General features: G+C 47.8%; 9 protein-coding genes across 9 annotated transcripts; 5 read left to right on the plus strand and 4 right to left on the minus strand.

Moving 5' to 3' along the window:
* Positions 1–919: 919 nt before the first annotated feature.
* VTN00DRAFT_181 (uncharacterized protein) lies at positions 920–1,226 on the minus strand (the record flags this gene model as incomplete). The annotated part of the gene is made up of 2 exons (XM_069427958.1): positions 920–991; positions 1,053–1,226. The coding sequence occupies 2 exons, from the start codon at positions 1,224–1,226 to the stop codon at positions 920–922; spliced, it is 246 nt and encodes an 81-aa protein (XP_069290889.1).
* Positions 1,227–3,886: 2,660 nt separating this feature from the next.
* Positions 3,887–4,201, minus strand: VTN00DRAFT_182 (uncharacterized protein; the record flags this gene model as incomplete). Its single annotated transcript, XM_069427969.1, has 2 exons — positions 3,887–4,123; positions 4,178–4,201. The coding sequence occupies 2 exons, from the start codon at positions 4,199–4,201 to the stop codon at positions 3,887–3,889; spliced, it is 261 nt and encodes an 86-aa protein (XP_069290890.1).
* Positions 4,202–5,680: 1,479 nt separating this feature from the next.
* Positions 5,681–6,010, plus strand: VTN00DRAFT_183 (uncharacterized protein; the record flags this gene model as incomplete). The annotated part of the gene is made up of 1 exon (XM_069427980.1): positions 5,681–6,010. One exon carries the CDS (start codon positions 5,681–5,683, stop codon positions 6,008–6,010), a length of 330 nt encoding a protein of 109 aa, XP_069290891.1.
* Positions 6,011–15,491: 9,481 nt separating this feature from the next.
* VTN00DRAFT_184 (uncharacterized protein) lies at positions 15,492–16,046 on the minus strand (the record flags this gene model as incomplete). The annotated part of the gene is made up of 1 exon (XM_069427991.1): positions 15,492–16,046. One exon carries the CDS (start codon positions 16,044–16,046, stop codon positions 15,492–15,494), a length of 555 nt encoding a protein of 184 aa, XP_069290892.1.
* A 131-nt stretch (positions 16,047–16,177) lies between these two features.
* Positions 16,178–16,780, plus strand: VTN00DRAFT_185 (uncharacterized protein; the record flags this gene model as incomplete). The annotated part of the gene is made up of 2 exons (XM_069428002.1): positions 16,178–16,199; positions 16,410–16,780. The coding sequence occupies 2 exons, from the start codon at positions 16,178–16,180 to the stop codon at positions 16,778–16,780; spliced, it is 393 nt and encodes a 130-aa protein (XP_069290893.1).
* Positions 16,781–17,166: 386 nt separating this feature from the next.
* VTN00DRAFT_186 (uncharacterized protein) lies at positions 17,167–19,197 on the plus strand (the record flags this gene model as incomplete). The annotated part of the gene is made up of 5 exons (XM_069428013.1): positions 17,167–17,241; positions 18,138–18,487; positions 18,565–18,893; positions 18,992–19,052; positions 19,179–19,197. 5 exons carry the CDS (start codon positions 17,167–17,169, stop codon positions 19,195–19,197), a joined length of 834 nt encoding a protein of 277 aa, XP_069290894.1.
* Positions 19,198–19,240: 43 nt separating this feature from the next.
* On the plus strand, positions 19,241–21,033 carry VTN00DRAFT_187 (uncharacterized protein; the record flags this gene model as incomplete). Its single annotated transcript, XM_069428024.1, has 6 exons — positions 19,241–19,274; positions 19,332–19,589; positions 19,677–19,873; positions 20,083–20,263; positions 20,526–20,876; positions 21,002–21,033. 6 exons carry the CDS (start codon positions 19,241–19,243, stop codon positions 21,031–21,033), a joined length of 1,053 nt encoding a protein of 350 aa, XP_069290895.1.
* Positions 21,034–21,226: 193 nt separating this feature from the next.
* On the plus strand, positions 21,227–21,529 carry VTN00DRAFT_188 (uncharacterized protein; the record flags this gene model as incomplete). Its single annotated transcript, XM_069428035.1, has 1 exon — positions 21,227–21,529. The coding sequence occupies one exon, from the start codon at positions 21,227–21,229 to the stop codon at positions 21,527–21,529; it is 303 nt and encodes a 100-aa protein (XP_069290896.1).
* Positions 21,530–21,578: 49 nt separating this feature from the next.
* Positions 21,579–22,874, minus strand: VTN00DRAFT_189 (uncharacterized protein; the record flags this gene model as incomplete). The annotated part of the gene is made up of 2 exons (XM_069428046.1): positions 21,579–21,795; positions 22,846–22,874. The coding sequence occupies 2 exons, from the start codon at positions 22,872–22,874 to the stop codon at positions 21,579–21,581; spliced, it is 246 nt and encodes an 81-aa protein (XP_069290897.1).
* Positions 22,875–22,986: the final 112 nt, after the last annotated feature.

A 22,986-nucleotide genomic window follows, 5' to 3' on the forward strand; every position in this document is an offset into this window, starting at 1 on the left:
AGTTCAAACCCGTAGTTGGCATAGAACAGTGACTCCTGGGTAGTCTCATTCTTGGCACTGTTATATGCGAACTGGGCCATAGGTAAAAGTTCCACCCAGTTGTCTTGTTGGTAGTTGATATAGCAGCACAGATACTGTTCCAAGGTTTGATTCATCTGTTCTGTTTGCCCATCAGTCTGGGGGTGAGCTGTTGTGGAGAGCTTATGCTTGGAGCCAAGTTGGCAGGTCAAGGTTTGCCAGAATCCTGAGGTAAAGAGCTTGTCTCTATCAGACACAAATTCTTCTGGCATTCCATGGTTCCCAAAAATGATCCATAAGAATGTGTATGCCAGTTCCTTGGCATTGGATGATTTCTTGTACAGTAGGAAGTAGGCATACTTGGTCAGTCAGTCCACTATGACCAGAATGGCATCATATGTTATTCCAGTTAGGGGTTCCTTTGATTCAGGCAAGTCTGTGATAAAATCCAGTGATATAGACTGCCAAGGTCTCTCTGGTGCTGCCAAGCTTTGTAAAAGACCATATGGTGCATGTCATGCCACCTTGCTTCAAATGCAGAGGTCGCATTGTGACACTATTCATTGCACCATTTTTCTCAATCCTGGGAAGTAGAAATTCCTGGTGATCCTTTCAATAGTTTTTTCTATCCCCTGGTGACCGTGAGTGGGGGCTTCATGGATGTCTCTGACTAGATTCTCTCTTAATTTGGTGGGAACATAGACCAATCCTTGGAATAGGATGATATCTCCTTCCCCCTTGGTTATATTGGGATCGTTCTTGACCCTGTCGAGTTCCTTCGCCATTGAATCCTTTTGGTAGGCTTCCTTAATCTTTTCCATCCAGGTGCCAGGTCCTAGTCTTAGAGCGGGTGCAGCTTGCCTGTCCACTGTGAGGGTCCCATCTGTCTCTTGCTGGAAAATCACAGGTTGTGAAGAAGGCTCTCCCTCTTGGTAATCTGGTCTTCAACTGAGTGCATCTGCTCGGGCATTTTCTGAACCTCTTCAGTAGGTAATCTTAATGTCATAGGGAGCCAATTCTTCCGCCCATCTGACCTGTCTTTGGGTCAACTCCTTGGAGGTGGTGAAGTATGCCAGGTTCTTATGGTCGCAATAGATCACAACCTGGTGCTTTGCTCCCTCTAGGTAGTGCCGCCATTCTTTCACTGCTGCCATGATGGCCAGAAGTTCCTTGTCATGAATGTCGTAATTCAATTCCGGTGGGGTCATCTTTCGCGAGTAGAAGGCAATTGGATACAGTCATCCCTGCTCATCAGGTTGATTGATGCATGCTCCTATTGTGAAATCTGAGGCATCTGTTTCAATGAAGATAGGTTTCTCTGGGTCAAAAATTCCTAAGACTGGTGCTTCACAAAACTTCTGCTTAAGGAGATCAAATGCCTTCTGCTGTTCTTTTTTCCATTCAAATTTCTGGTCCTTTTGGGTGAGCTTTGTCAAGGGTTCCACAATCTTGGAGTAGTTCCATATGAACTTCTGATAGAAGTTGGCAAATCCAAGAAAAGCTTGTGTCTCCTTGACTGTTGTTGGCTCAGGCCATCCTTATATGGCTGTGACCTTTCCTTTATTCATTTCAACATGTCCCGGGGAGATCATGAAGCCAAGAAACTCTGTTCTCTGGGTATGCCATTCACATTTTTCTGGTGCAACTGAGAGTTTTTTCTCCTTCAGGGCTTCTAACACCTTCCACACATGTTGTCTGTGTTCTTCTAAGGTTTCTGAGTAGATAAGGATGTCATCCAAATAGGCCATGCAAAAGACATCCAGGTATTTCCATAGGGTATTGTTGACCAGACTCTGGAAGGTCGCGGGCGCATTGGTAAGACCAAACAGCATGACTGTGTATTCAAAATGTCCTAGCCAGGTCCTGAAGGCAGTTTTCCATTCTTCCCCTTCCTTTATGCGCACCAGGTAATACCCTTCTCTAAGGTCCAACTTGGTAAAGAACTTTGCCTTCCACAATCTATCCTGCAACTCAGAGATGAGTGGTAAGGGGTAGCAGTTCTTGACAGTGATGTTATTAAGTTGGCAATAGTCCACACAAAGTTGGAGTTTTCCATTCTTCTTTGGAACAAACAAAATTGGATATCCAGCTGGTGATGTAGAATGCCAGATATATCCTCATTCCAGATTCTTCTCAACATACTCTCAGAGCGCCTCATGTGCCTTCTCAGAGAGTGGGTAAATAGGTTTGAATGCCAGTTGCGTTCCAGGCTTCAAGGGTATCTTATGATCCCAAGGCTGATGTTCTGGCAGCTGTCCTCTGCCTTGTTCCTTGAAAACTTCTTCAAAGTCCCAGTATTCCTTTGGGACTGCTTCCATTCCGGTCAAGGGTGGTTGGTCCTCTCTCTGCTCCATGGATCCAATCACCAAATCTGGTGCTAGGGTGAGATACAAGACTCCCACTTGTTCTCCCCTTTTCCACATTCACATTATTGTGTTCTGAGAGATTTCTTTGATCTCCACTGGTGGTTCTTCTTCCTCAGGATGCCCCTCAGGCCTTATACCTCTGTTGGATTCTTCTGCCAACTGCACTTTTCCTGTTACCCAGTCTATCTGTGGGTTGTGTATCCTCAACCATGGTATCCCTAGAATTATATCATGTCCTGGCATCCATGTGATATCAAGGTTGATCTTTTCCTTGTGCTGTCCTATCTTCAGGGAGGACTGGTCAGTCTCCATCCACACCCATCCTCCTCCATAGCTGCTGGCAGATCCATCAACTGTAGATAACTGATACAGCTCCTTCTTTCCTGTGAAGGGGATCCCATTCCTGGTGATAAATGTGTTGCTGACAAAATTTCCTATGGCTCCACTGTTGATCATGGCCCTTGCTTTCTTCCCATTGATCTTGACAGTGATCACCAATTGTTTCAATAAGTCCATTCCATTGAGTGTTGTTCTGTTTCGCGTGCTTGTAGCTGGGTTCAGGGACCTAGACCAAGACTCCTGCAAGGGTCCCATACTAGCAGGGTCCTCTAGTTTTTTGATTTCTTGGGGTCTTTCGGAAACCATCCTGTCACATTCTTGGAGGCATAATGATCAGAGCAGTTGTTATTATAGCAGGCTGTCCATGGTAATCTAGCATGCTTGTTCCTTTCTGTGACTGATATCTGTTTTCAGTTGTCTTGTTTTCTGTCCAGGCATTTCCAACCCATATGGTCATTCTTTCTGCAGTGGATACACAGCTTCTGCTCATAGTGCTTTTTCTGTTCATCTGTCCAGTTGGGGTTGGGCCCTCTGACTTGTCTGTTTGTTGTTCCCTGGGTGCTCTGTTCTCTTCTAGTCACATTGTCTAGTTCCATGGCATCACCTCCATTTCCTGTGTGTCAAGGGGCTTGTTGAAAAGGATTGAATTGTTGTTGCTCAGTCCGTCATTTGAAGAGTCAGTTGTCAATTCAGGTTGCCATGAGTATCAGGTTATTGAGGTCAGTTGGTTCCTCTGCTGCAAGGAGCCCATTCTTGACCTCCTCTTTCAGTCCTTGATAGTAGTGTTCCATAAGCACTCATTCTGACCAGTCTCCAAGGAAGGTTGCTGCTTGTTGGAACTCTGTGGTATAGTTGGTGATCAATGTTTTCTGCTGGATGGACATGATAGTCCTGGTGGCCTTTTTTACCTTATCTAAATCCCCAAAATTCTGTTTGATCTGAGTCAGGAATGCATTGAAGCTGTTGAAGGTCTCAGTGGTTTCAGCTTGTTGTTGTTCAGGTGACCTCTCTAGGTGGTCCTTCAGGTAGGGGTCAAACCACTGAGCTGCAGTGCTTTGTAGGTAGGTTGCTGCAAACATAACCTTTCTTTCTTCATTTGGGAATTTGTGGGGGTTAAAGAAAAAATAGAGCTCCAACTGGGAGATGAATGTCTGTAGCTTTTTTCAGTTGCCATAGTAGAGGTCGGGTTTCACAATCTTGGTCTTGGAGTTGACATCAGGGTTGGTAGGGTCCTGGGCTGCAAGGTTTGATGTATGGTTGGTGCTTGCCCCAGCCTGCTGTCCCAGTAGGTGAATCTGTTCATGGAGCTGGTTGTTCCCATTGATCTGGTTTTGAAGCTCATCCTGCAGCTGGTTAACCTGCTCCCTAAGGGTGGTATTCTCACCAGTCCATTCTTGCAGCTGGTTCTCCAATCAATTGACTTGATTCTGTAATTCTCTAAGAACTCAAACAACTTCCTGGGGGGTGATGTTTTCCATTTTCACTTCTTTCCCTGCTTGCCTTCTGCAAGAAAGGTGGTCAAAGTGTAACAATGGGCCTAGGACTTCTTAGGCAGAGGGCCGTTGGGTTTATCTTGAAGGACAGAAGACAAGGGAAAAGATAGATAATAGTCATTACTAGCAATATTAACTCTAGGATTGCTATTTGAGTTGACCATGGGGTCCTAATCCCCATGGTTAAGGAGTGTCTTATATACATCCTAAGTTCTGCCCGGAAATACCTATCTGGTGGATCATGACTATGGATGGATCAAGGGTCATGTTGGATCAAGAGGTCGGATGGATCAAGGGCCCTGATGGATCATAGCCATCGCTCTTGATCCATTGTCACGTGACAGGTCCTCCCCCTCACTGTCTTGTCGGAAATCCCTAGGCTGTGCCATAACAGAGGAAAGGATTAACCTAGACATTATGTGAATGCTGGGACACAATATAATCTTAGGCATACCTTGGCTAAAGACGCACAATCCCCATATAGATTGGGTGATGAGGAAGGTGCAGATGGCAGAAGAACCCAACAGAGGTGTAAGGCCTGAAAGGCAACCTGGAGGAAAAGAACAACCTGTGGAGATTAAGGAAATCTCCAGAAATGCAATGGCACAAATGTGGAAGAAGGGAGAGCAAGTAGAATTCTTGTATCTCACCTACACACCAGAAATGATGATTAGATCTATGGAACAAAAAGAAATTAAACTGCCCCTGAACAAAATGGAAGCTGTCCCAAAAGAATACTGGGATTTTGAGGAAGTCTTCAAAGAACAGGGCAGAGGACAGTTGCCAGAACACCAGCCATGGGATTATGAGATACCATTGAAGCCTGGGACGCAGCCCGCCTTCAAACTAATATACCCACTTTCAGAAAAGGCACATGCGGCATTACAAGAATATATCCAAAAGAACTTGGAGAGGGGATATATCTGACACTCAATGTCCCCAGCAGGGTATCCAATTTTGTTTGTCCTAAAGAAGAATAGGAAATTACAACTTTGTGTGGACTATCACCAACTTAATGATATCACAGTCAAGAATCACTATCCTCTACCACTCATATCAGAACTACAGGATAGATTATGCAAGGCCCAATACTTCACCAAACTAGACCTCCAAGAAGGGTACTACCTGGTCCGCATAAAGGAAGGGGAGGAATGGAAAACCACCTTCAGGACCTGACTAGGGCATTTTGAATACACAGTTATGCCATTCAGTCTTACCAATGCGCCTGCTACATTCCAGAGTCTAGTCAATAATACCTTGCAAGAATACTTGGATATCTTTTGCATGGTGTACCTAGACAACATCCTCATCTATTCAGAAACCTTGGAAGAGCACAAACAGCATGTGTGAAAGGTTCTTAAAGCTCTGAAGGAAAGGAAGCTCTCAGTTGCACCTGAAAAATGTGAATGGCATACCCAAAAGACAGAGTTCCTTGGTTTCATGATTTCCCCAGGACATGTGGAAATGAATGAAGAGAAGGTAGCAGCCATTAAGGGATGGCCAGCCCTAACAACAGTCAAGGAAGCACAATCTTTTCTTGGTTTCACCAACTTCTACCACAAATTCATATGGAATTACTCCAAGATAGTGGAACTGTTGATGAAACTTACCCAGAAGGATCAGAAGTTTGAATGGGGAAGCACGCAACAAGAAGCATTTGACCTCCTCAAGCAGAAGTTTTGTGAGGCACCAGTCCTTGGGATCTTTGACCCAGAGAAGCCTATCTTTATGGAAACAGACGCCTCAGACTTCACCATAGGAGCATGTATCAGCCAATCTGACAAGCAGGGATGACTGCATCCAATCACCTTTTATTTGCGGAAGATGACCCCACCAGAACTGAACTATGACATCCATGATAAGGAACTCTTGGCCATCATGGCAGCGGTACAGGAATGGTGACATTACCTGGAAGGAGCAAAGCATCAAGTTATGATATACTGTGATCATAAGAATTTGGCATATTTCACCACCACCAAGGAACTGACCCAACAACAGGTCAGATGGGCAGAAGAGCTAGCCCCTTACAACATCAAAATCACCTACCAAAGAGGTTCAGAAAATGCCTGAGCAGATGCACTCAGTTGAAGACCAGACTACCAGGAGGAAGAGCCTACACCATGGCCCGCGATTCTACGGCAGGAGGCTGATGGAACCCTCATCTTGGAAAGGTAAGCTGCACCGGCCCTGCGGCTAGGACCCGGCACCTGAATGGAAAAGATTAAGGAAGCCTACCAAAAGGATTCAATGGCAAAGGAACTCGACAGAATCAAGAACAATCCCAATATAACCAAGGGGGAAGGAGACATCATCCTATTCTGAGGATTGGTCTATGTTCCCACCAAATTAAGAGAGAATCTAGTTAGAGATATCCATAAAGCCCCAGCTCATGGACACCAGGGGATAGAAAAAACTATCAAAAGGATCACCAGGAATTTCTACTTCCCAGGATTGAGAAAGATGGTGCAACAAATAGTGTCACAATGTGACCTCTGCATTCAGAGCAAGGCAGCACAACATGCATCATATGGTCTTTTACAAAGCTTGGCAGCACCAGAGAGACCTTGGCAGTCTATATCACTGGATTTTATCACAGACTTGCCTGAATCAAAGGAACCCCTGACTGGAATAACATACAATGCCATTCTGGTCATAGTGGACTGACTGACCAAGTATGCCTACTTCCTACCATACAAGAAATCATCCAATGCCAAGGAACTGGCATACACATTCTTATGGACCATTTTTGGGAATCATGGATTACCTGAAGAATTTGTATCAGACTGAGACAAGTTATTTACCTCAGGATTTTGGCAGACTTTGACGCGCCAACTGGGTTCCAAACATAAGCTTTCAACAACAGCTCACCCCCAGACTGACAGGCAAACAGAATGGATAAACCAGACCCTGGAACAATACTTACACTGTTATATTAACTACCAACAAGACAATTGGGTAGAACTACTACCTCTGGCTCAGTTTGCCTATAACAGTGCTAAGAATGAAACAACCCAAGAGTCACCATTCTACGCCAACTACAGATTTGAACCAACTGCTTACCAGGAACCAAAACCAAGCAAAATTCTGGCCCAGAAAGGAATTCTTCAGGCTGACCAGCTGAAGGAACTCCATCAGCAATTAAGCCTTAATATCCAGTTTATTGCCTACTGAACTGCCAAGTACTACAATCAGCACCACAAGAAAGGACCCAAGCTAAAGGCAGGAGATAAAGTGTACCTCCTTTGAAAAAATGTTAAAATAAAATGACCCAACAACAAATTGGATTTTAAAAAGATTGGACCATTTGAAATTGCAGAAAAGAAAGGAGAGGTCAATTTCTGCCTTAAATTGCCAGATACTATGTGGATACACCCAGTTTTTCATATATCATTATTGGAACCAGCACCAAAAGATGCCCAACTAGTTACCAAGACTGAAGAAATTCTGCCAGAAAACCCTGATGATGACAAGGACTATGAAGTGGAGAAAGTGTTAGACAGTGGCATAATTGATGGACAGTTCATGTACCTTCTGAAATGGAAAGGGTATGATGACTCTGAGAACTCTTAACAACCCATAGAAAACTGTGATGGGTGCAAGAAACTCCTCAGAGAATTCCACCTCCAGAATCCGGACCGCCCAAAACCAGAGAATCTGACACCCTGAAAGAAGTGAGGTCGCCCCAGAGGACAGCACCTGCAGGACCTGTCCCACTAGGACCTTTGCAAATTGCCAGGGACCTCTTGCTCAAGACCTCTGGAAGCAAGGAACTCCACAACAAAACCAGGAGAAAGCCCCTCAAAGAGCTGCGGATTGCCGGACTGCTGATGACTCTCATGTTTATTGGCTAAACACTCCAACTCAGCAAGATCCTCAGCAGATAAGGGGTCATCCTTATTTGACTTATCCATCACAGCAGTATCATGATCCAACATCTTCAATCCACACTCTTTAAGGAACTTGCACTGTTTGTGCAAGTGCTTAATCTTTGCAAGAAGAAACTCAACCTGGTTCTCCGCCTCCTCCAACTGAGCATTGATCTGATCCTCAGAACAGCAAAGGTTATCCCACTCCTTATCACTATGGAATTGCTTCTCACATTTTTGACCTCAACAGGTACAAGACGAACAGTTGCGACTCTTTGAATCCATGATGCAGGAAAGATGATGTGAATAACAATATTTACAAGGATGTTCAACAGGAAGACCATTCTGTTCAATATGATCAGCCTGGCGACCAAACTCACGGTAACGATTGTGTTTTGGAGGCATGATAAAACACTTACAAAAAGGAAGTTCAACACTAGGACCAGGGAGAATGGCAGGATTTAAGTACTTTTTGGGACAAAAAGCTAGAAGAGAGGGAGTAGTGTTACAATCAACATGGACAACATGGCCTTGCATGAGCATGCTACCCCGCAGGGCAGGAGATAAGAGCATCTCTGATCACATGGAACTACCATAAGAAACTACCATGAGGTGGTAGTCGACAAAGGTAGTCACTACCATCGAAGACTACCATGAGATGGTAGTCAGAATGGTAGTCAAAGGACCATGTATATAAGGACACCCCCTAACCATGGGGATTAGAACCCCGTGGTCAACTCAGACAGCAATCCCAATAGCAACATTGCTAGTAACGGCTTATCTATCTATCTTTTCCTCTTGTCTTCTGTCCTTCAAGATAAACCCAACGCGCCTCAACCTAGAAGTCCTAGGACCGCCGTTACACTAGATCTAGCTGAGAGTATATCTAGTCTTAAGTACTTTATTCACTACCAGAGCTTCTAATATTATAACTCTAATTTATATCTTAAGCTAGAGACTAAAGTCTATATAGATATTATTCTAATTATACAGCTAGTACTAAACAGGGATGAAAAATCAAGCCTCTTTGTAGGGGAGGCTGGAATAAGCAGGGCAAAAGGGACGAGGTTAAGAGTGAAGGATTGTTCGGAAATCATAGAAAGAGAATCAAAGGCTTAATCCATATGTCACGGGAGGCCTAGAACTCTAGGCCGATCTCGTGGGGGTTTATCTTGAGGAACAGGGAACAAGTGGAAATAGAAAATGTGACGTGCCTCTAAGTTCGATTCTGAACTGGAGATTCAAAATGGACGTCTTGCTAGATCCTTTAGACAACTGTATAAGCTAGATTGATAGACAAGTTGACCACGGGGTCCTAATCCCCATAGTTAAGGAGCGTCTTATATACATGCTGAATCCTGCTCAGAAATGCCTATCCTTGGATCAAGGTCGATGATGGATCATAGAGTCGACTGGATCAAAGTCCCAGATGGATCAATCCAGGCGATTTGATCTATGGTCACGTGATGAGACATCCCCCTCTTTGGTCTGCCTTGATACTGTAGGCTGTGCCGTAACAGCAATACGAGGTTTCATCAACATAGATAAAACTCCGCATCACATTACCTACAATAGCCATATTCTCAACTTCTGCCACTTCAGTATCCTTCAAATGAGCAATCACAGTTCTTCGATTTCGTGCACTTCCATATCTAGGCATTTAAAAAAAGCTCAGTATTCTTTTGCAGGAGAATGATTCGAAGAATTGCCATCCGGGTACCCAATCTTGTAGTCTGATCGCTCAAGACTGTCTATAAACGCGTTGAAAGCGGAGTGGAACTTGTTGGTAACAGCCTTGTATGGTGAAGCTACAGTTGTGGCATGCACATTAAGTAAACGAAGGGTCGGTTCGTATCCCGAGATTAACAAAACAATTTGCATTTCCGCTGATGGCATCCTACTGATAACCGGTAAAGAGATCTTGCCTATTGTGTTGGCGACTGCCGGGTGTAGTCCATATAAAGATGTATATGCTGCAAAGTCCTTTTGCGCGTCAACTTGATCGACTCCATGGACACTGTACAGCTCAACGTCCCAAAAAATGGTTACCCCAATGTACATAGTGCATATCCGTGGGTGTTGCGTCTTATATACATAATGAGTTCTGCCCCGGAATTACTTGTCCGATGGATCAAGGGTTATGCTGGATCAAGAACCCAGATGGATCATTTCTGCTGATTTGATCCCTCATCACGTGACAAGACCTCCCCCTCTCGTCTGCCCCGTCGGTGGCCTTTGGACTGTGCTGTAACACTAAATTACATATGAAAAATTTAAAGCCATCTTATCTGTTCTCATTTGTGTGCTTAATATGCTTTCCCCACATCTCCAGTTTCCATCTGGACCTGAGCTCTTCTCTCAGCTTCTGAGCCAGATCTCAGCTTTGCGGCCAGTTGTCTTTCTTCGTGGGCCTCGACTCTCAATGCGCTTCGGATAAGCTGTGCCGAACTGAACCCCCTCCATACACCGTAACAGGGGGAAGTATTCCGTACTGAGGTCCGTACTGGAATAACGGTGCAATAGTATTCATCAGGTCGACACTCCAGTCCCAATCGTATTCCGTTCCCTGTGGAACTATCATTTGGAATTAATTGCATATTGGGGAGTGCTGCTTTTGTTTTACCTGCCTGCAAAGTGACTTCAGTTGCTGCCCTATATCCCAGCAAGTTGACTTGTCGCTGATTTGTCCGATCTGTTTTTGCTTTTTCCACGCTGCATACTGCATGCAGTCTTGCTGCATTCTCCGAGTATCAGTCCGAAGGGAGGATGCAGTTGCAGCTCCATCCAGTCCTTTGCCAGCCAGCTCAGCAATCAATTGGGTGGCGCTCCTGAGACTAGCTTCAAGGCTCAAGCCAACGAGAGCTACGGGCTACCCCGCAAGTGGTATGGCAGCTTTGCTTTTGTTCTCTGTTCTTGCGTTCTTTTTTTCTTTTCTCCTCAGGGGGTTATTCTTATTATTATCATTATTTATTATTTCCCAATGAGACAAGCATTTTTGTCTCGTGCATGAATCATTTTTATTGAAAGGAAGTTTCATCTATATTATGGATAGCGGCCACATGTCTTAATATCATTCAAGTATATGTGAGACAAAAATCCATGGAGATTATTATGTCAGGAGCCTTCATTATTATTATTAGTTAAACATTATTAACCGCATGCCGCGAGATAGATAAATACCCAGATAGATAGATTGGTAGATCTTGGTTAGCTATACTCCGTACGGAGTTATAGTTTGACTTTCAGTCCTTCGGAGAACTTAAGTGGCCGGGGTCTAAGAAGGATCCCCGAGATGTACTCCGTACCTGTGTACGGAGTACTGTACCTAAGGACACAGGGTACCCGGTCAGTTTTAGCCTGGCTGATCTTTGACTGGAGATGGGGCCCGGTGGTCCCATATTTCAAAAAGATCTGGCCTGGCCAGGCTCCGGCCCAGTTAGCAGCCACACCAGCCCAGCTTTGTGTATCAAGTTCAACCCCATGGCGTCATGCGCCACTTGTCGGTCAACTTTGGTGCCCGTTCACTTGTCACTTTTAAGGTAAGGCCAGGTACGGGGGGGGGGGGGGGGCAGCCCCGGGATCTAGTAGTTAGTACCTAGTAGCATAGGGAAGTTCCAATGGAAACTGTCTGAGCCCAGCACTAACTAAAAACGTGAACTCAAAACTTATGGGTTTATACCTGATTGATACGAATTTTACAAGATTGAATACGGAGTACCTACTCCTGTATGGATATGGAACAAACTTGCTCCGTGCAGTGCCCAATAATAATAAATAGTTTGGGCGGAGATTGGGAGTTTCCTTTTAGTAGTGGTCATGAGGGAGGCAATTCAATAATGGAACACTGTGCACTGTCGCAGTTCACCGTCCAGGAGAAGGTACTGCTATGTGTACCTGAGTACGAGAGGTACACTCCGTACACAGATGTACAGGGTACAGTAGGCTGCAGCCGTTGGACGGTTAGGCAGGTATCCATGTAATACAATCCTCTTAGTAATGATCGGATAATAAAACGATCCCTGAATCCCTGGCAACTGAAAGTAGTAGCAACTGTGTTCGGATCCCCGAGAACGGGATGTGAGATCATCCCAGGGATGGCATGAGGCTAAAGTCTCCAGTGTAATGGTTGTTGGCTCCCGGCGGTCAACAACTACGGAGTACTCTTTCTGTACGATGTAACTTACTGTAGAACTGTAGGTATTCTTCGATCGGAGGCGTTTGTATTCTCAAACATGCAAGAATATCTTTATTGTTAGTCTCTCATGTACGGATAAAAGAAACTCTTGTCTATCTGCTGAGCTGAAAACTGGCAAAGAGCCGATAGAGTGTGAGCTTCTACGGCTTTTCTCGTGTTCTTCGAGAAGGAATCGGGCTTCTTGGAACACTGTCGGGCCATATCTGACCACTGTCGTTATAAGCAAGTTGAAACCAGCGCTATGGATGATGGGAGTCGGATCGCTATTCGCACAGCACCGTCGACCTCGAAGTGAAACGCCGCCGCCAGCTGTTGAGGACAAGGGGGAGGGAGTTAACGGACTATGGAGTACAGTAGCGCCTCCAGACGGACGGAAGCTTGCTGCCGTTCTCCAGGAAAATGATAATAAGCGAGCACACTGCACCCGCGTTTATGCAAGTTCACGCTGCAGTACTCGGACGTTGTACACGAAAGGCACCGGGAACGGAGTACGCCGCATACAATACATATAGACAATAGACAATAAACAAACAGGGTTGCATTCCGATCGTTATGTGAATGCAACACTGATCTTCTCGGTACCAGTGTTCGGTGAGCGCGGCATGGGTAAATAACGTCCTCGACTCCTCGCGAAAGTCTGTCGATGGACGTGACAAGTAGGCCAACATCTGATTCGGTGTCGAGGGATTCTCGTTTACGGAGATGGTCAAATCGAATTTTCTAGGACGAGAGGCTTTTCTTTCTTTGACTTAAGTTAAACCGTCGGACAATGGGTAACGCGCTTCCCGGGCGCATGCTCGCATGAACTATATGTAGCATGATATAGTGACCAATGATCAATAATGATAACTGCCTAACTCAGCCATCGATTTATTATCACCGAGATAAGCCAGTTGCTTTTGCTATCTACGGAGTACTCCGTTTATCGTTATCCCCTTCCGGTGGCAGTCAAAAGTTAAAAATCGCATTGAAGGCAAAAGACATCCGCTTCTCCACTGCATTTTGTGGAAATTGGAATTGTTTATTATTCCTATTTTTTTTTCAAGGTTTTTCTTCTGATCGGCCGCAAATCCACTTTTCGCTTCCACGGTTCAACCGTTCAAGCCAAGAAAGTGTATGGAGTAAGACCATCTTCCTATCGCGGATATGCCCCTGGCGCGACCGGCCTTGCAGACGGCAGCTCGTGCCGAATGTCTTCCACACGGACATCTCGTGCCAAGAGCGATCCCAAGATTGAAAATAAAGCAACGATAATGATGTGCTTGGCATCGGTGCCGGAAAGAGTAGAGAGCTCTGAAGTGACGAGTTTTTGGGTTTTTGGCCCTCCCAGACATGTTACTTTTATTTTCTTTTGCACAGCTTTGCCGATCGGTTACGGAAGTCATCCGACGTTCTGATCACACAATTCTTGCACCCGTCTAGCATCGGAGAAGAAGACTTGAAGAAGGAGCCAAAGCCGAGGGTGACTCGAGGGGAGCGCATGCAGCTTTCGGCAGGTGAGATTTTGGGACCTCGACACCTAGAAACCCGCACACGCTGGTTCTTGGCGCGTCCTGCGCATGTGGGGTTGCCTGACCGGCTAATGATTTCCTGGACGATGGCCTAAAGATGGGCCGAAAAGATGGGATCAATCACTGGCCATAGCAATGGAGTTTGGCGTTCGAACCGCCGGCTATTTTCGAGCGACCGTAGAACATGCATGGAACATGTAACGATGCAAGCCGTTTCCCTGGATTTCGGCCGACTAAGAGACGTATTGTTACCGTGTACGCAGTACTGTACGCGAGGAGCAGGGAGATCTTATACATACCTACATACCGGCCGTACATACATAACCTGAGGATGAAGACTGGATCATTGGGTATGATTCGAATGGGGGGCTCCTTGTCTATGCACAGAAGAAGCTATGAAAGCTATTGATTATTATTGACCGCCAGATTGGACTGCTCAACTTGCAGCACAAGAAAGGTTGAAGTGGTTATGCGGGGCGGGAATGCCTGTCCGTTTACCGTTTTTAATTTTTCACCTAAGCGACTACGGAGTGCTCCCGTACAGTCCATACATGAAGAGGGGCGATACAGCCGCATACACGCTCCATGTCACATATGTATCACCGCCCCACAAATCAGTATGGGGACAAAAACAATTTTTTGACGCTTGACCTTGGCGAAGAGTAAACATATTATTATTATCACATTGTCACGGGATTCCCATTCCCCGATTTTCATGGTACGTGCTTCTTTTCAAGCAAAAGATGAGAGGCTCAAGGGCCCGCGGGCTCTCCGTAGAAAGTCCTGTTGTGGAAAAAGCTCTCAGAGGTAAAATTCGGTGTTCGAGACGGCAGAATCTTACTAATGAACACGGGGTTGAAAGCCTCAGTCCATCCATTAAGCTCTGCACTTGGACAGTCGTTCGCAGTACTTTGTGCGATCTATAGTGATCTCACGGCACACTAAGATAGAACAGATCCAAGAGGAGGCTTAGAGAGCCATCATCCCCAGATTGCACAGCCTCCTCCTGAGATAGAGCAGATCTCTTTCCCTCGGTCCTCCTGTCGTCTTCTTTTGATCTGAACGGCCAGCGCGATTTACCCGTCTGACGGTCTTCCCGATCGTTGGGATTTAAGCTCAAGCTCAGGATCCACTGGCAGTTGGGCGGCTTTTCCTCTTTTGGTAGAGCCGTTTCTGTTCCTAAATTTTTTAAAGTTCGTTACGTCGATTCGAGCAGTCTGAGCGACCGAGATAGACTTTTGAACTATTCAGACAGCTCAGTAACCCAGTTTTGGGGCTTGCAGCCGAGTATTCAAACCCGGAGTACGCAGTACGGAGTACTCTGTACAGCATACAGCATAGAATGACAGGTGTTCGCTGTGAGATTCTTATCAACCAGTTACGACGCCAAGGGCCGCAAATGTGCTTCTTTTTCTTTTTCTTTTTTTATTCACCGCCCTGAATGCAGGAATTATTATCTTCGCCGTGTTAGATTGAGCATGAAGTCACATTAAACTGGATTACCAGTCTGTACTTTGTTTACTTATTACTACATGCAGCTCACACGGATTCCATCATTTTCACTATTGGCACACATGATTGGTGTGCGAATTGCAAGGACATGCTGCTGTTATTGTTCTGGATTACACACTTCAAGGCCTACAAACAGGATATATTTTCCCGTGTCTGTTATAAAATACCGACACAAAATAAGAACGAGCGACTTATCGTCCCGCTGCCACAACAAAGGGATCGAACACGGCATGCTGCTTCGTAATCTCCTTCTCTTTTGAGGACTTCAACGCGATATCATCTTTTGCAACGGCAATTCCTGCATAGAGCCTGGTGGGCCCCTGTGAGGTTTGTACGGAATGCTGGCACTCGGACGGGAGATGATTTTCGAGAAACGCGCTCAGATCAGATGGATCTCCTACACGGTCACCATACGGGGTAAACCGCGCTCTCAGAGCCGATGGTCCGATGGCTGTCTCACCGTGCCTTACAGCGGGCACCAAGATTAACGCATAGCCGTTTGGTGTCATGCACGGCGCTTGATCAGGAAGATGGGAATTGTCCTGCGGGATTTGTAGCGGTGTCGGTGTTGGCGGCGTGTGTGGGTTTTGGGCAGGTTTGACGTACGGAGTACAACCCGACGTACCGGTGTGAGCTTGGAGTTGGGGTCCCTCACACACAAAGCCGCAGGCATACACAAGACTGGTCGGGGAGTTACGGGGGATGCATGATTCCCAGAATAGAAGCCCCTCTACATGCTGCTCCATTGTGCGGCGGGCTGGGAGATGCGACGTGGAGGCATCTTGTCCCTTGGCTTCTTGTCGACTCTGGAGAACTCTGAGAAATGGAAAAATTGGGATAATGCTGGAGAAGGATATTTAGATCGACAGACGCGCACATGACCTCTTCTGAACCTTCAGGTCCCACCGAACAGCAGGAGGTCCATACTATTCCACCATCTATACACAGAATACCTGGCTCCATAGTACGCTGTACAGTACGGAGCACGCATTGAAGACATCTCACAGAGAGAGGCGCCACGGGAAACAATGTTGTTGTTATTATCCATCGTGCCGCTAACTATACTTGTATAGTCTGTTCTGCAGGGGCCACTAAAAACGCTCTCTCAGGACTGGTTCTGTTCCGTGGCCTCTCCGTCTTTCCACGACGGCCTGCCGGTATCCTTGATACGGGCGATAGATTACCATACCATACCCATACCAAGCGGCCGCCGCGCTCTCGCCCCCACCGACCGCGGCCCCTCGGCTCCGGCGGCGTGGGGCCTAGTCGGCCTCACTCGCCAATCCTGTCGAGAGCCTCTGGCAAACCGTCCAGCGCGCATCCTGCCTGGGGGACGCCTTCCGAGGACGGCGCTGCAGTCTTCCCTTGCCATCCCCCGATGCAGCCAACAGGCATCTCGCACCTTCTCCATCCAAGACGGCGGACAGACACCGCGCTGGCCAACCAGCGACGTCCCTCATCCCTGAGCCCAGACACCTGACATCGCCCCTGCGCTGGCACCTTCCCCTCTCTCTGCGGAACGGGGGACCCGGAGTGTTCCTGCCCGTTCTCCGTACTCCGGAGTCTGTCCGCACACGCCTGCGCTACGCCTGCTTTGCTGCTAGCCTCCCCTCTCTCCACGCTACCGGAACATCTCAACGACCACCGCTACATACCGCTCTGTACACCGGAGTACGGAAGGCGAAAGATAAAGTACACAGTACTCGGTACAGGGTACTTTGATCTACAGGTGCCGGGACTGCTCTCCGTCGCGCTGCAATTGCAGTCACACCTGATCCTTCAATTGAATCAACGTCCCCGTTCACCCGGGTTCTACTCTGTTTCTATCATAAGAACCTTTCTATCTCACTTGGCAGCCACAGTTGGATGTGTCACGAACGGTTTTTTCTGAGCCTCTCCACTCACGCGTTCCTGACTTGCGCACCGTACACCACGCATACGGTACGTAAAGTTGTAACTAGCGCAGAGACGAAAGAGGATTTAGGCCTAGGGGAGCCAAAGGGAATCTCCCGACGATACGGAGCACTTATCTCCAGTCGAAGAGAGCCGCCAGCTAGGTCCAACTAAGTTTGCACAAACTGCTGCTAGCGGTCCCAGCGAGAGACGGGTGTACCCAGTACCTGGACTCGGCCGTACTTTTCCTGTACGGCGGTGGTACCCTGGACGAAGGACGTGGGCCCCCCCGTTCATCGGCACGCTCTCTCTCTTCTGTCTCTCCTCCAGTGACCGTCATCTTCCCCTCCCAAGCACCAACCGACAAAACCTGTCATCAGCACCATCACCACCAGCGTCATCTCAGAAACTTTTGAACTAGCAAATTGTCATCCAACCATCGACCGTACTAAACCAACAAGCCCCCGTTGACCCTCCACTTTCCAGATTCAACCTTGCACGCGCTGTCACCGCTTGCCCCGACCTGCGCTACGCCTCTTCATTACTAGGGCCGCCCTAAGCCCTTCTCAGTCCGTCCGAGCCGGCTAGGTATCCTAGCTCTCCATCCGCCTGCTGGAAGCCCTGCTCGTCGCTGCGTGCTGCGACGCTGTCAACAATCCTGGGTCTCTAACCCACAGCTGTCGGCGCTAGGGTTCACGTCCGCGACTCCAGCCTTTGCAATCTCCCCAAGTCTACACGCGCACCGTCCCTCCCGACGTGCGGGCAGGCTATCAGGCCTTACAAGTATCTATCGACAACGTTCCGCTATCACGTTCCCTCCCTGTCGGAACCCTCGAACTTCCCTCCCATTGACTTTTTTTTCTCGAGGGAAGGTGGGATAAAAAGAGGTTTCAGGCTCGCCACCCAGTATCGTGGAAGTACTCGGTTTTACGTGATCACTGCAGACGGTCAGGGGAGGAACAGCGGAGCAAGAAAACAGCATCCATACAAATACTGGGGGGGAAGGGCGAAAGGAATTAAAAGAAAATTGCCTTTTGGGCCTTGATATTTCATCAGAGTGGGTCTCGTTTGTCGGTTACTCGCCAAAAACGACACCGCAAAGAGACAGTGCTCCGCCCGAGGACCAGCAGCAACGCAAACAATACTCCGGAGTGTCTTCCAGTAGCAAGCCCCCTTCTTCGCCTCCCTTGCCAACCAAAGGCGAAAAATACGGGCTCCACGGGATCCACCGCACCCACGGATCCCACGAGGTGCCCTACCTGCGTCTCTCCTACCGAAAGTCTCTTGGTCTGCCGTCCGAAGACTTTTAGGCCGCCTCCTCTGCCCAGGTCTCTTTCCCCCTTCCGCGACAAGTGTACCCGTCGTGTCCAGTCGACCACACTTCCTCCCATTCCCCCGTCTTGATTTTAGGGTCAAAACCAACCGCGTTGCCACGGTCGAAGCATCGTCTCTGCACTACAACCGTCGAGCTGGGAACCTCGCCAGGCACCTTAGTTGCCCTATCCCGGCCGCCTCTAAACCCTCACCCCTCCCCAACCCGCCCGAGCTCAGACAGGACCATCATTTCCCGCTGGTTCCTCGTGCTCTCTCGCCCACCGCCACCTGCAAGGCATCCTACGTCCACCCTAAAAAGGCGACTAAAAGGTTTAAGCATCCTGAACAAAACACCACATTCTCAAGGGAAAGAGAGTACCCTCACTGTCCGACTCGACACAAGCTTCGATCGGACAATTTACACCGGTCTCTGTTTTAGCAGGAGATTTCTGGTGCAGTGTTTGTTAAACCAATCTCACCTTAGTCGTCTTGGGAGGCATCACTCGAGTCGCCGAGCTGCAGTCCATCTTACCCACTATTTCTAAGTACGTTAAGAACGTGAGCTTTCGCCACAGTTCCCTGTGACAACCTTCCTGTCTTTCTATTCAACGCGATCACTCGATTTGCCTTAACAACACAAGCTCATCGTCTGTGGCAACGCGTCTAAACAGGCTCGAGGGAAATTATTAGGAGGGTTTTTTTCGGGGAAAACGCAGCGCGACGCGACTCTTATATGGACAGGCCTGCATCTGATTTCGCGCAGTCAGGTTTGCACTCTCCATATCCACCATTGCCCGACGCAAATTCTGAATCACCAGCTGCAGACCAGGCTTCTGCTGCTGCTGCCGCTCAGTACACACCTCAACCCGAGGTTCGTCCTGCCGCCGCCGCCCAATACACGCCGCAGCCCGAGGTTCGATCCGCCAATATTTCCTCCTCAAACACGCCGCAGTCAGACTACGGTCTGAACCAACCCTCCGGGCGGTCACCAGCCTTCCCGGACTACCTGGCCCGCCAGCCTCAATACCATCACGCGCCTAATACCCAAGCCGGCGGCGCGGCAGGTATGGCTCAAGCAACAAGTCCGTCCATGACCACCCTGCACGATGGGCAGCAAAATGACCATCGTAATGCTTCGAACATAAAGTCTGACGCGGACGTTCCTATAGATCCCTCGATTGCGGCCTCTAGCCCGACCTACCCTCCTCCCTACTCTCCTTATCAACCCCAGGGTCATGACCTGACCCAGTACCAAGGACACCCTCCACCACCACCTCCTCAGATGTACGCGCGTCCGGAATGGTCGCATGGATATGCACAACATCAGCATGGTCTGCCTGGGCCTTATAGCTCTCCTGCCACAACGGTTGGTTCCGCCTCCCCTGCTGCGACCGCAGGGCCGCGCCCTGGCCAGGTACGTCTGTTATGGTTTGGCGCATGATTTGCAGGCTGCGCACTTGGTTTCTTCTGGGTTGGGTACCTTGAAGTTTGGTCTGCGCGACCGGCTGCAGGACTCAACTCGAAGTCTACAATCATCGCGTCCACGTTCATGGGCTAACTGTCTGTTCCCAACAGGTCTACTCGTTTGTCCCCATTCCTGGTGCCCAGCAGCACAAGCGCCCTCGCCGTCGTTACGAGGAGATTGAGCGCATGTACAAGTGCGGGTGGAACGGCTGTGAGAAGGCCTATGGTACTCTGAACCATCTGAATGCACATGTAACAATGCAGTCGCATGGATCGAAGCGTACTCCAGAAGGTAGGTTCTTTTCTGCTTCTTGTCTGCTGTCTGTTTTGATGTTCTGTCGCGAATTCCTCAATGCGGTTAGTTCAACTTTAACACGCTAGTCGCGTTACACGGCGCTGGCGTTGGGTGATGCGGGACCGCAGTAGTGCGCAAAACGGCGTGAAGTTAGACCGCCGAAATGCACCAAGCCATGCTTATGACGTCGTTGTGCAATATCAATTCTGTTAAGCTTGCACCTGTTGAGACAGAATGCTAACCCCTGCTCAAAATACAGAATTCAAGGAAATTCGCAAGGAGTGGAAGGCTCGTAAGAAGGAGGAGGAGAACCAGCGCAAGGCTGCTGAGGAGCGTGAACGTGCCGCTGCTGCTGCTCAGGCACAGCAGCAAGTTGAGAGCGGTGCTGCCGCTGACCCTTCACAGGCTGCCCAGCCGCCTTCATACCCGGGCGGTGTTCGACCTCAGCTGCCTCCTATCGGGTACCAACCCGCTGACGGGCAAGTACCTGGCCAGTACGGTGCCGCTGGCGCTGGTGGCATGGTCTACCCTCAGGGCAATGGGCAGATGGCGTACTCGACCAACTACCATAACTCCCCCTATGGGCAGACCAGCCAGGTGTACCAGCAACGTAAGTAGCTGCCGTCTTTACCACCTTGCTCTCTCTTCGTATCCTCGGGACCAGGATAGCATCGCATTGGATTCGGATATGGAACATATCGTCTCACATTGTGGTGCTGACGGCTGATTCTCTAGCGCCAGACAACCAATCCAGCAACTATCAATAGACAATGGCTATCCATCTTGCTATGCGTCTGCATCTTTTTAATCTCCTTTAATCCCGCATCGGCAACCCCGAATCTAATCCGAAAGTCTTTCGAACGTGATACCATATTCAGCCCTCGATTGATCTGGTCAAAGAGAGAATGACTTTGCGACTTGCTCTTTTTTCCCGCTTTGTTTTTTTGACTTAGAGAGCTCATGCAAAAAAAAAGAAGGGAAGTTTTAGTTTTCCGTGGACACTGGCTGGTGGATCTGATTTTTAGGGGCTTTGGCGGGAAACTTTGCATCAACCAAGCATTTTTGTCACCCGTGTCCTGTGTTACAGATTTCCCTTCTTTTTGGCCTGTTCGTCCTTGTACCTCGATTATGTTATGTCTATTGTTCTCGCTTGCTCATCTCTCTCGACCAATATTCATGTTACCCTGGGCTTCTGCGTTATGGTTTTCCATTCCATTACCGTCCCATCGCATCTGCTCTTCCAGTCATGGTCGCGCGATTTGACCTGTGTTTGCATCTCTTTTCCGCCTGTTCTTCAACCGTAATTTTCAGGTTATGAAGGATGTCTCATGTAAATGGAGAGGGAAGGGAATTGAGAGCGTGCATTTATGCATGCAGACACATGGGAAGACATGAAGGCGGCGTTCTGATTGTACGAGAATGATATGGTTCTTCGTGTCATATCCTGCATGTGGAGCCAAGTTGAGACAGATAAACTAGGGATGAAGATGTGGAAACAGTACAGAAGATCCGTTTTGAAACAGGAGCGTCTTGAATGTATTATATACTATTGGTTATTCTCTGTATCATGATAGCATTAGCTGTTATCGTAAGTGGTGTCTATCTAATTGCCTTTGAAACTACATCTTTCCAGAAAGCCTCTAAGCGCGGTACATTTAGGGTGAGATATGCTTGCTTAAAAAGTGGAGCAGCATGAGATCATCTTAGTATTTCCCGTCAAAAAAATATACCTGCCGATAGCTATGGTGACCAGAACCTTGGAACTTGCTTCGGGGATTTCTCAAGACTAGCGGGTGGCAGTGCAGGACACCGGCCTCTGCAGGCTCAACTAAATTGGCGCCCGCACGGCACTTCCCGTCCCAGAGTCTCGGGACAGGCGTTCCTTGCTTGTATTAAAATAGTCGCATCTTATTTTGCCTTACTTCTTGTACTTTAGATCTTTTGAGTTGTATATACATCTGCTGTAAGATGTTCATACACACTTAATCCATTTAGAGAGTGGTCATAGCTCGCAAAGTTTCAGCTAGTGTTCGATACTACTGATAACAGTGATACCACCGTACACGATCCAGCCAGGTGCGTTCGGACTACGAACGACAGTGATAGGTACTCCATAGATCGCCACGCAGTAGCGTGGGGCCTCAAAGTGTATGCCTGATCGGTGGAAAAAAAGGTGGTGACTTATGATAGATAACCTTACATTTGGTTTGGGCCGGGCCTGGCTTTAGTAGGTAGTTAGCAGAAGTTACATCCAGTGGACGTAAGTTAGTGTTAGCGTCTTGTAACGGCGGTATCTTATGTAACTTCAAACTGCGTCGGGGACGGAGTAACTCTCCGTGTGGAAAAGTTTCGACTTAGGCGGGCTTTCCAGTGCAGCACTCCAAGACAGGTTTTTCGGACTTGTCATTTTGAATCGGTCCTGTTCGATCTTTGTTCTTTTTGTGTTACCGATTTATTTTTTTGTTATTTTTTAATGCTCCGCCTGCAGGTCCTTATCCTGTAAGGTCTAACGTTTTTTTGACCATTGTGTGGGAAGATATACGACCCCGACTCTCGATTTCTTCGGCGGAGAAACCTACGATCTCCGCGCTCCGGCGACCGACCGCATTTGCGACGTCCCCTCCCCTTGGAATAAAACGAGATAATATTTGATAGCCGGTTGCTGCGCCATCGCGCCTACGGTTGAGATAGTTCTATCATTGAAGACTTTTTTTTACGGT

This window comes from Thermoascus crustaceus (genome assembly GCF_041956765.1).
Source record: "Thermoascus crustaceus strain CBS 181.67 unplaced genomic scaffold VTN00scaffold_1, whole genome shotgun sequence".
Taxonomy (NCBI): domain Eukaryota; kingdom Fungi; phylum Ascomycota; class Eurotiomycetes; order Eurotiales; family Thermoascaceae; genus Thermoascus; species Thermoascus crustaceus.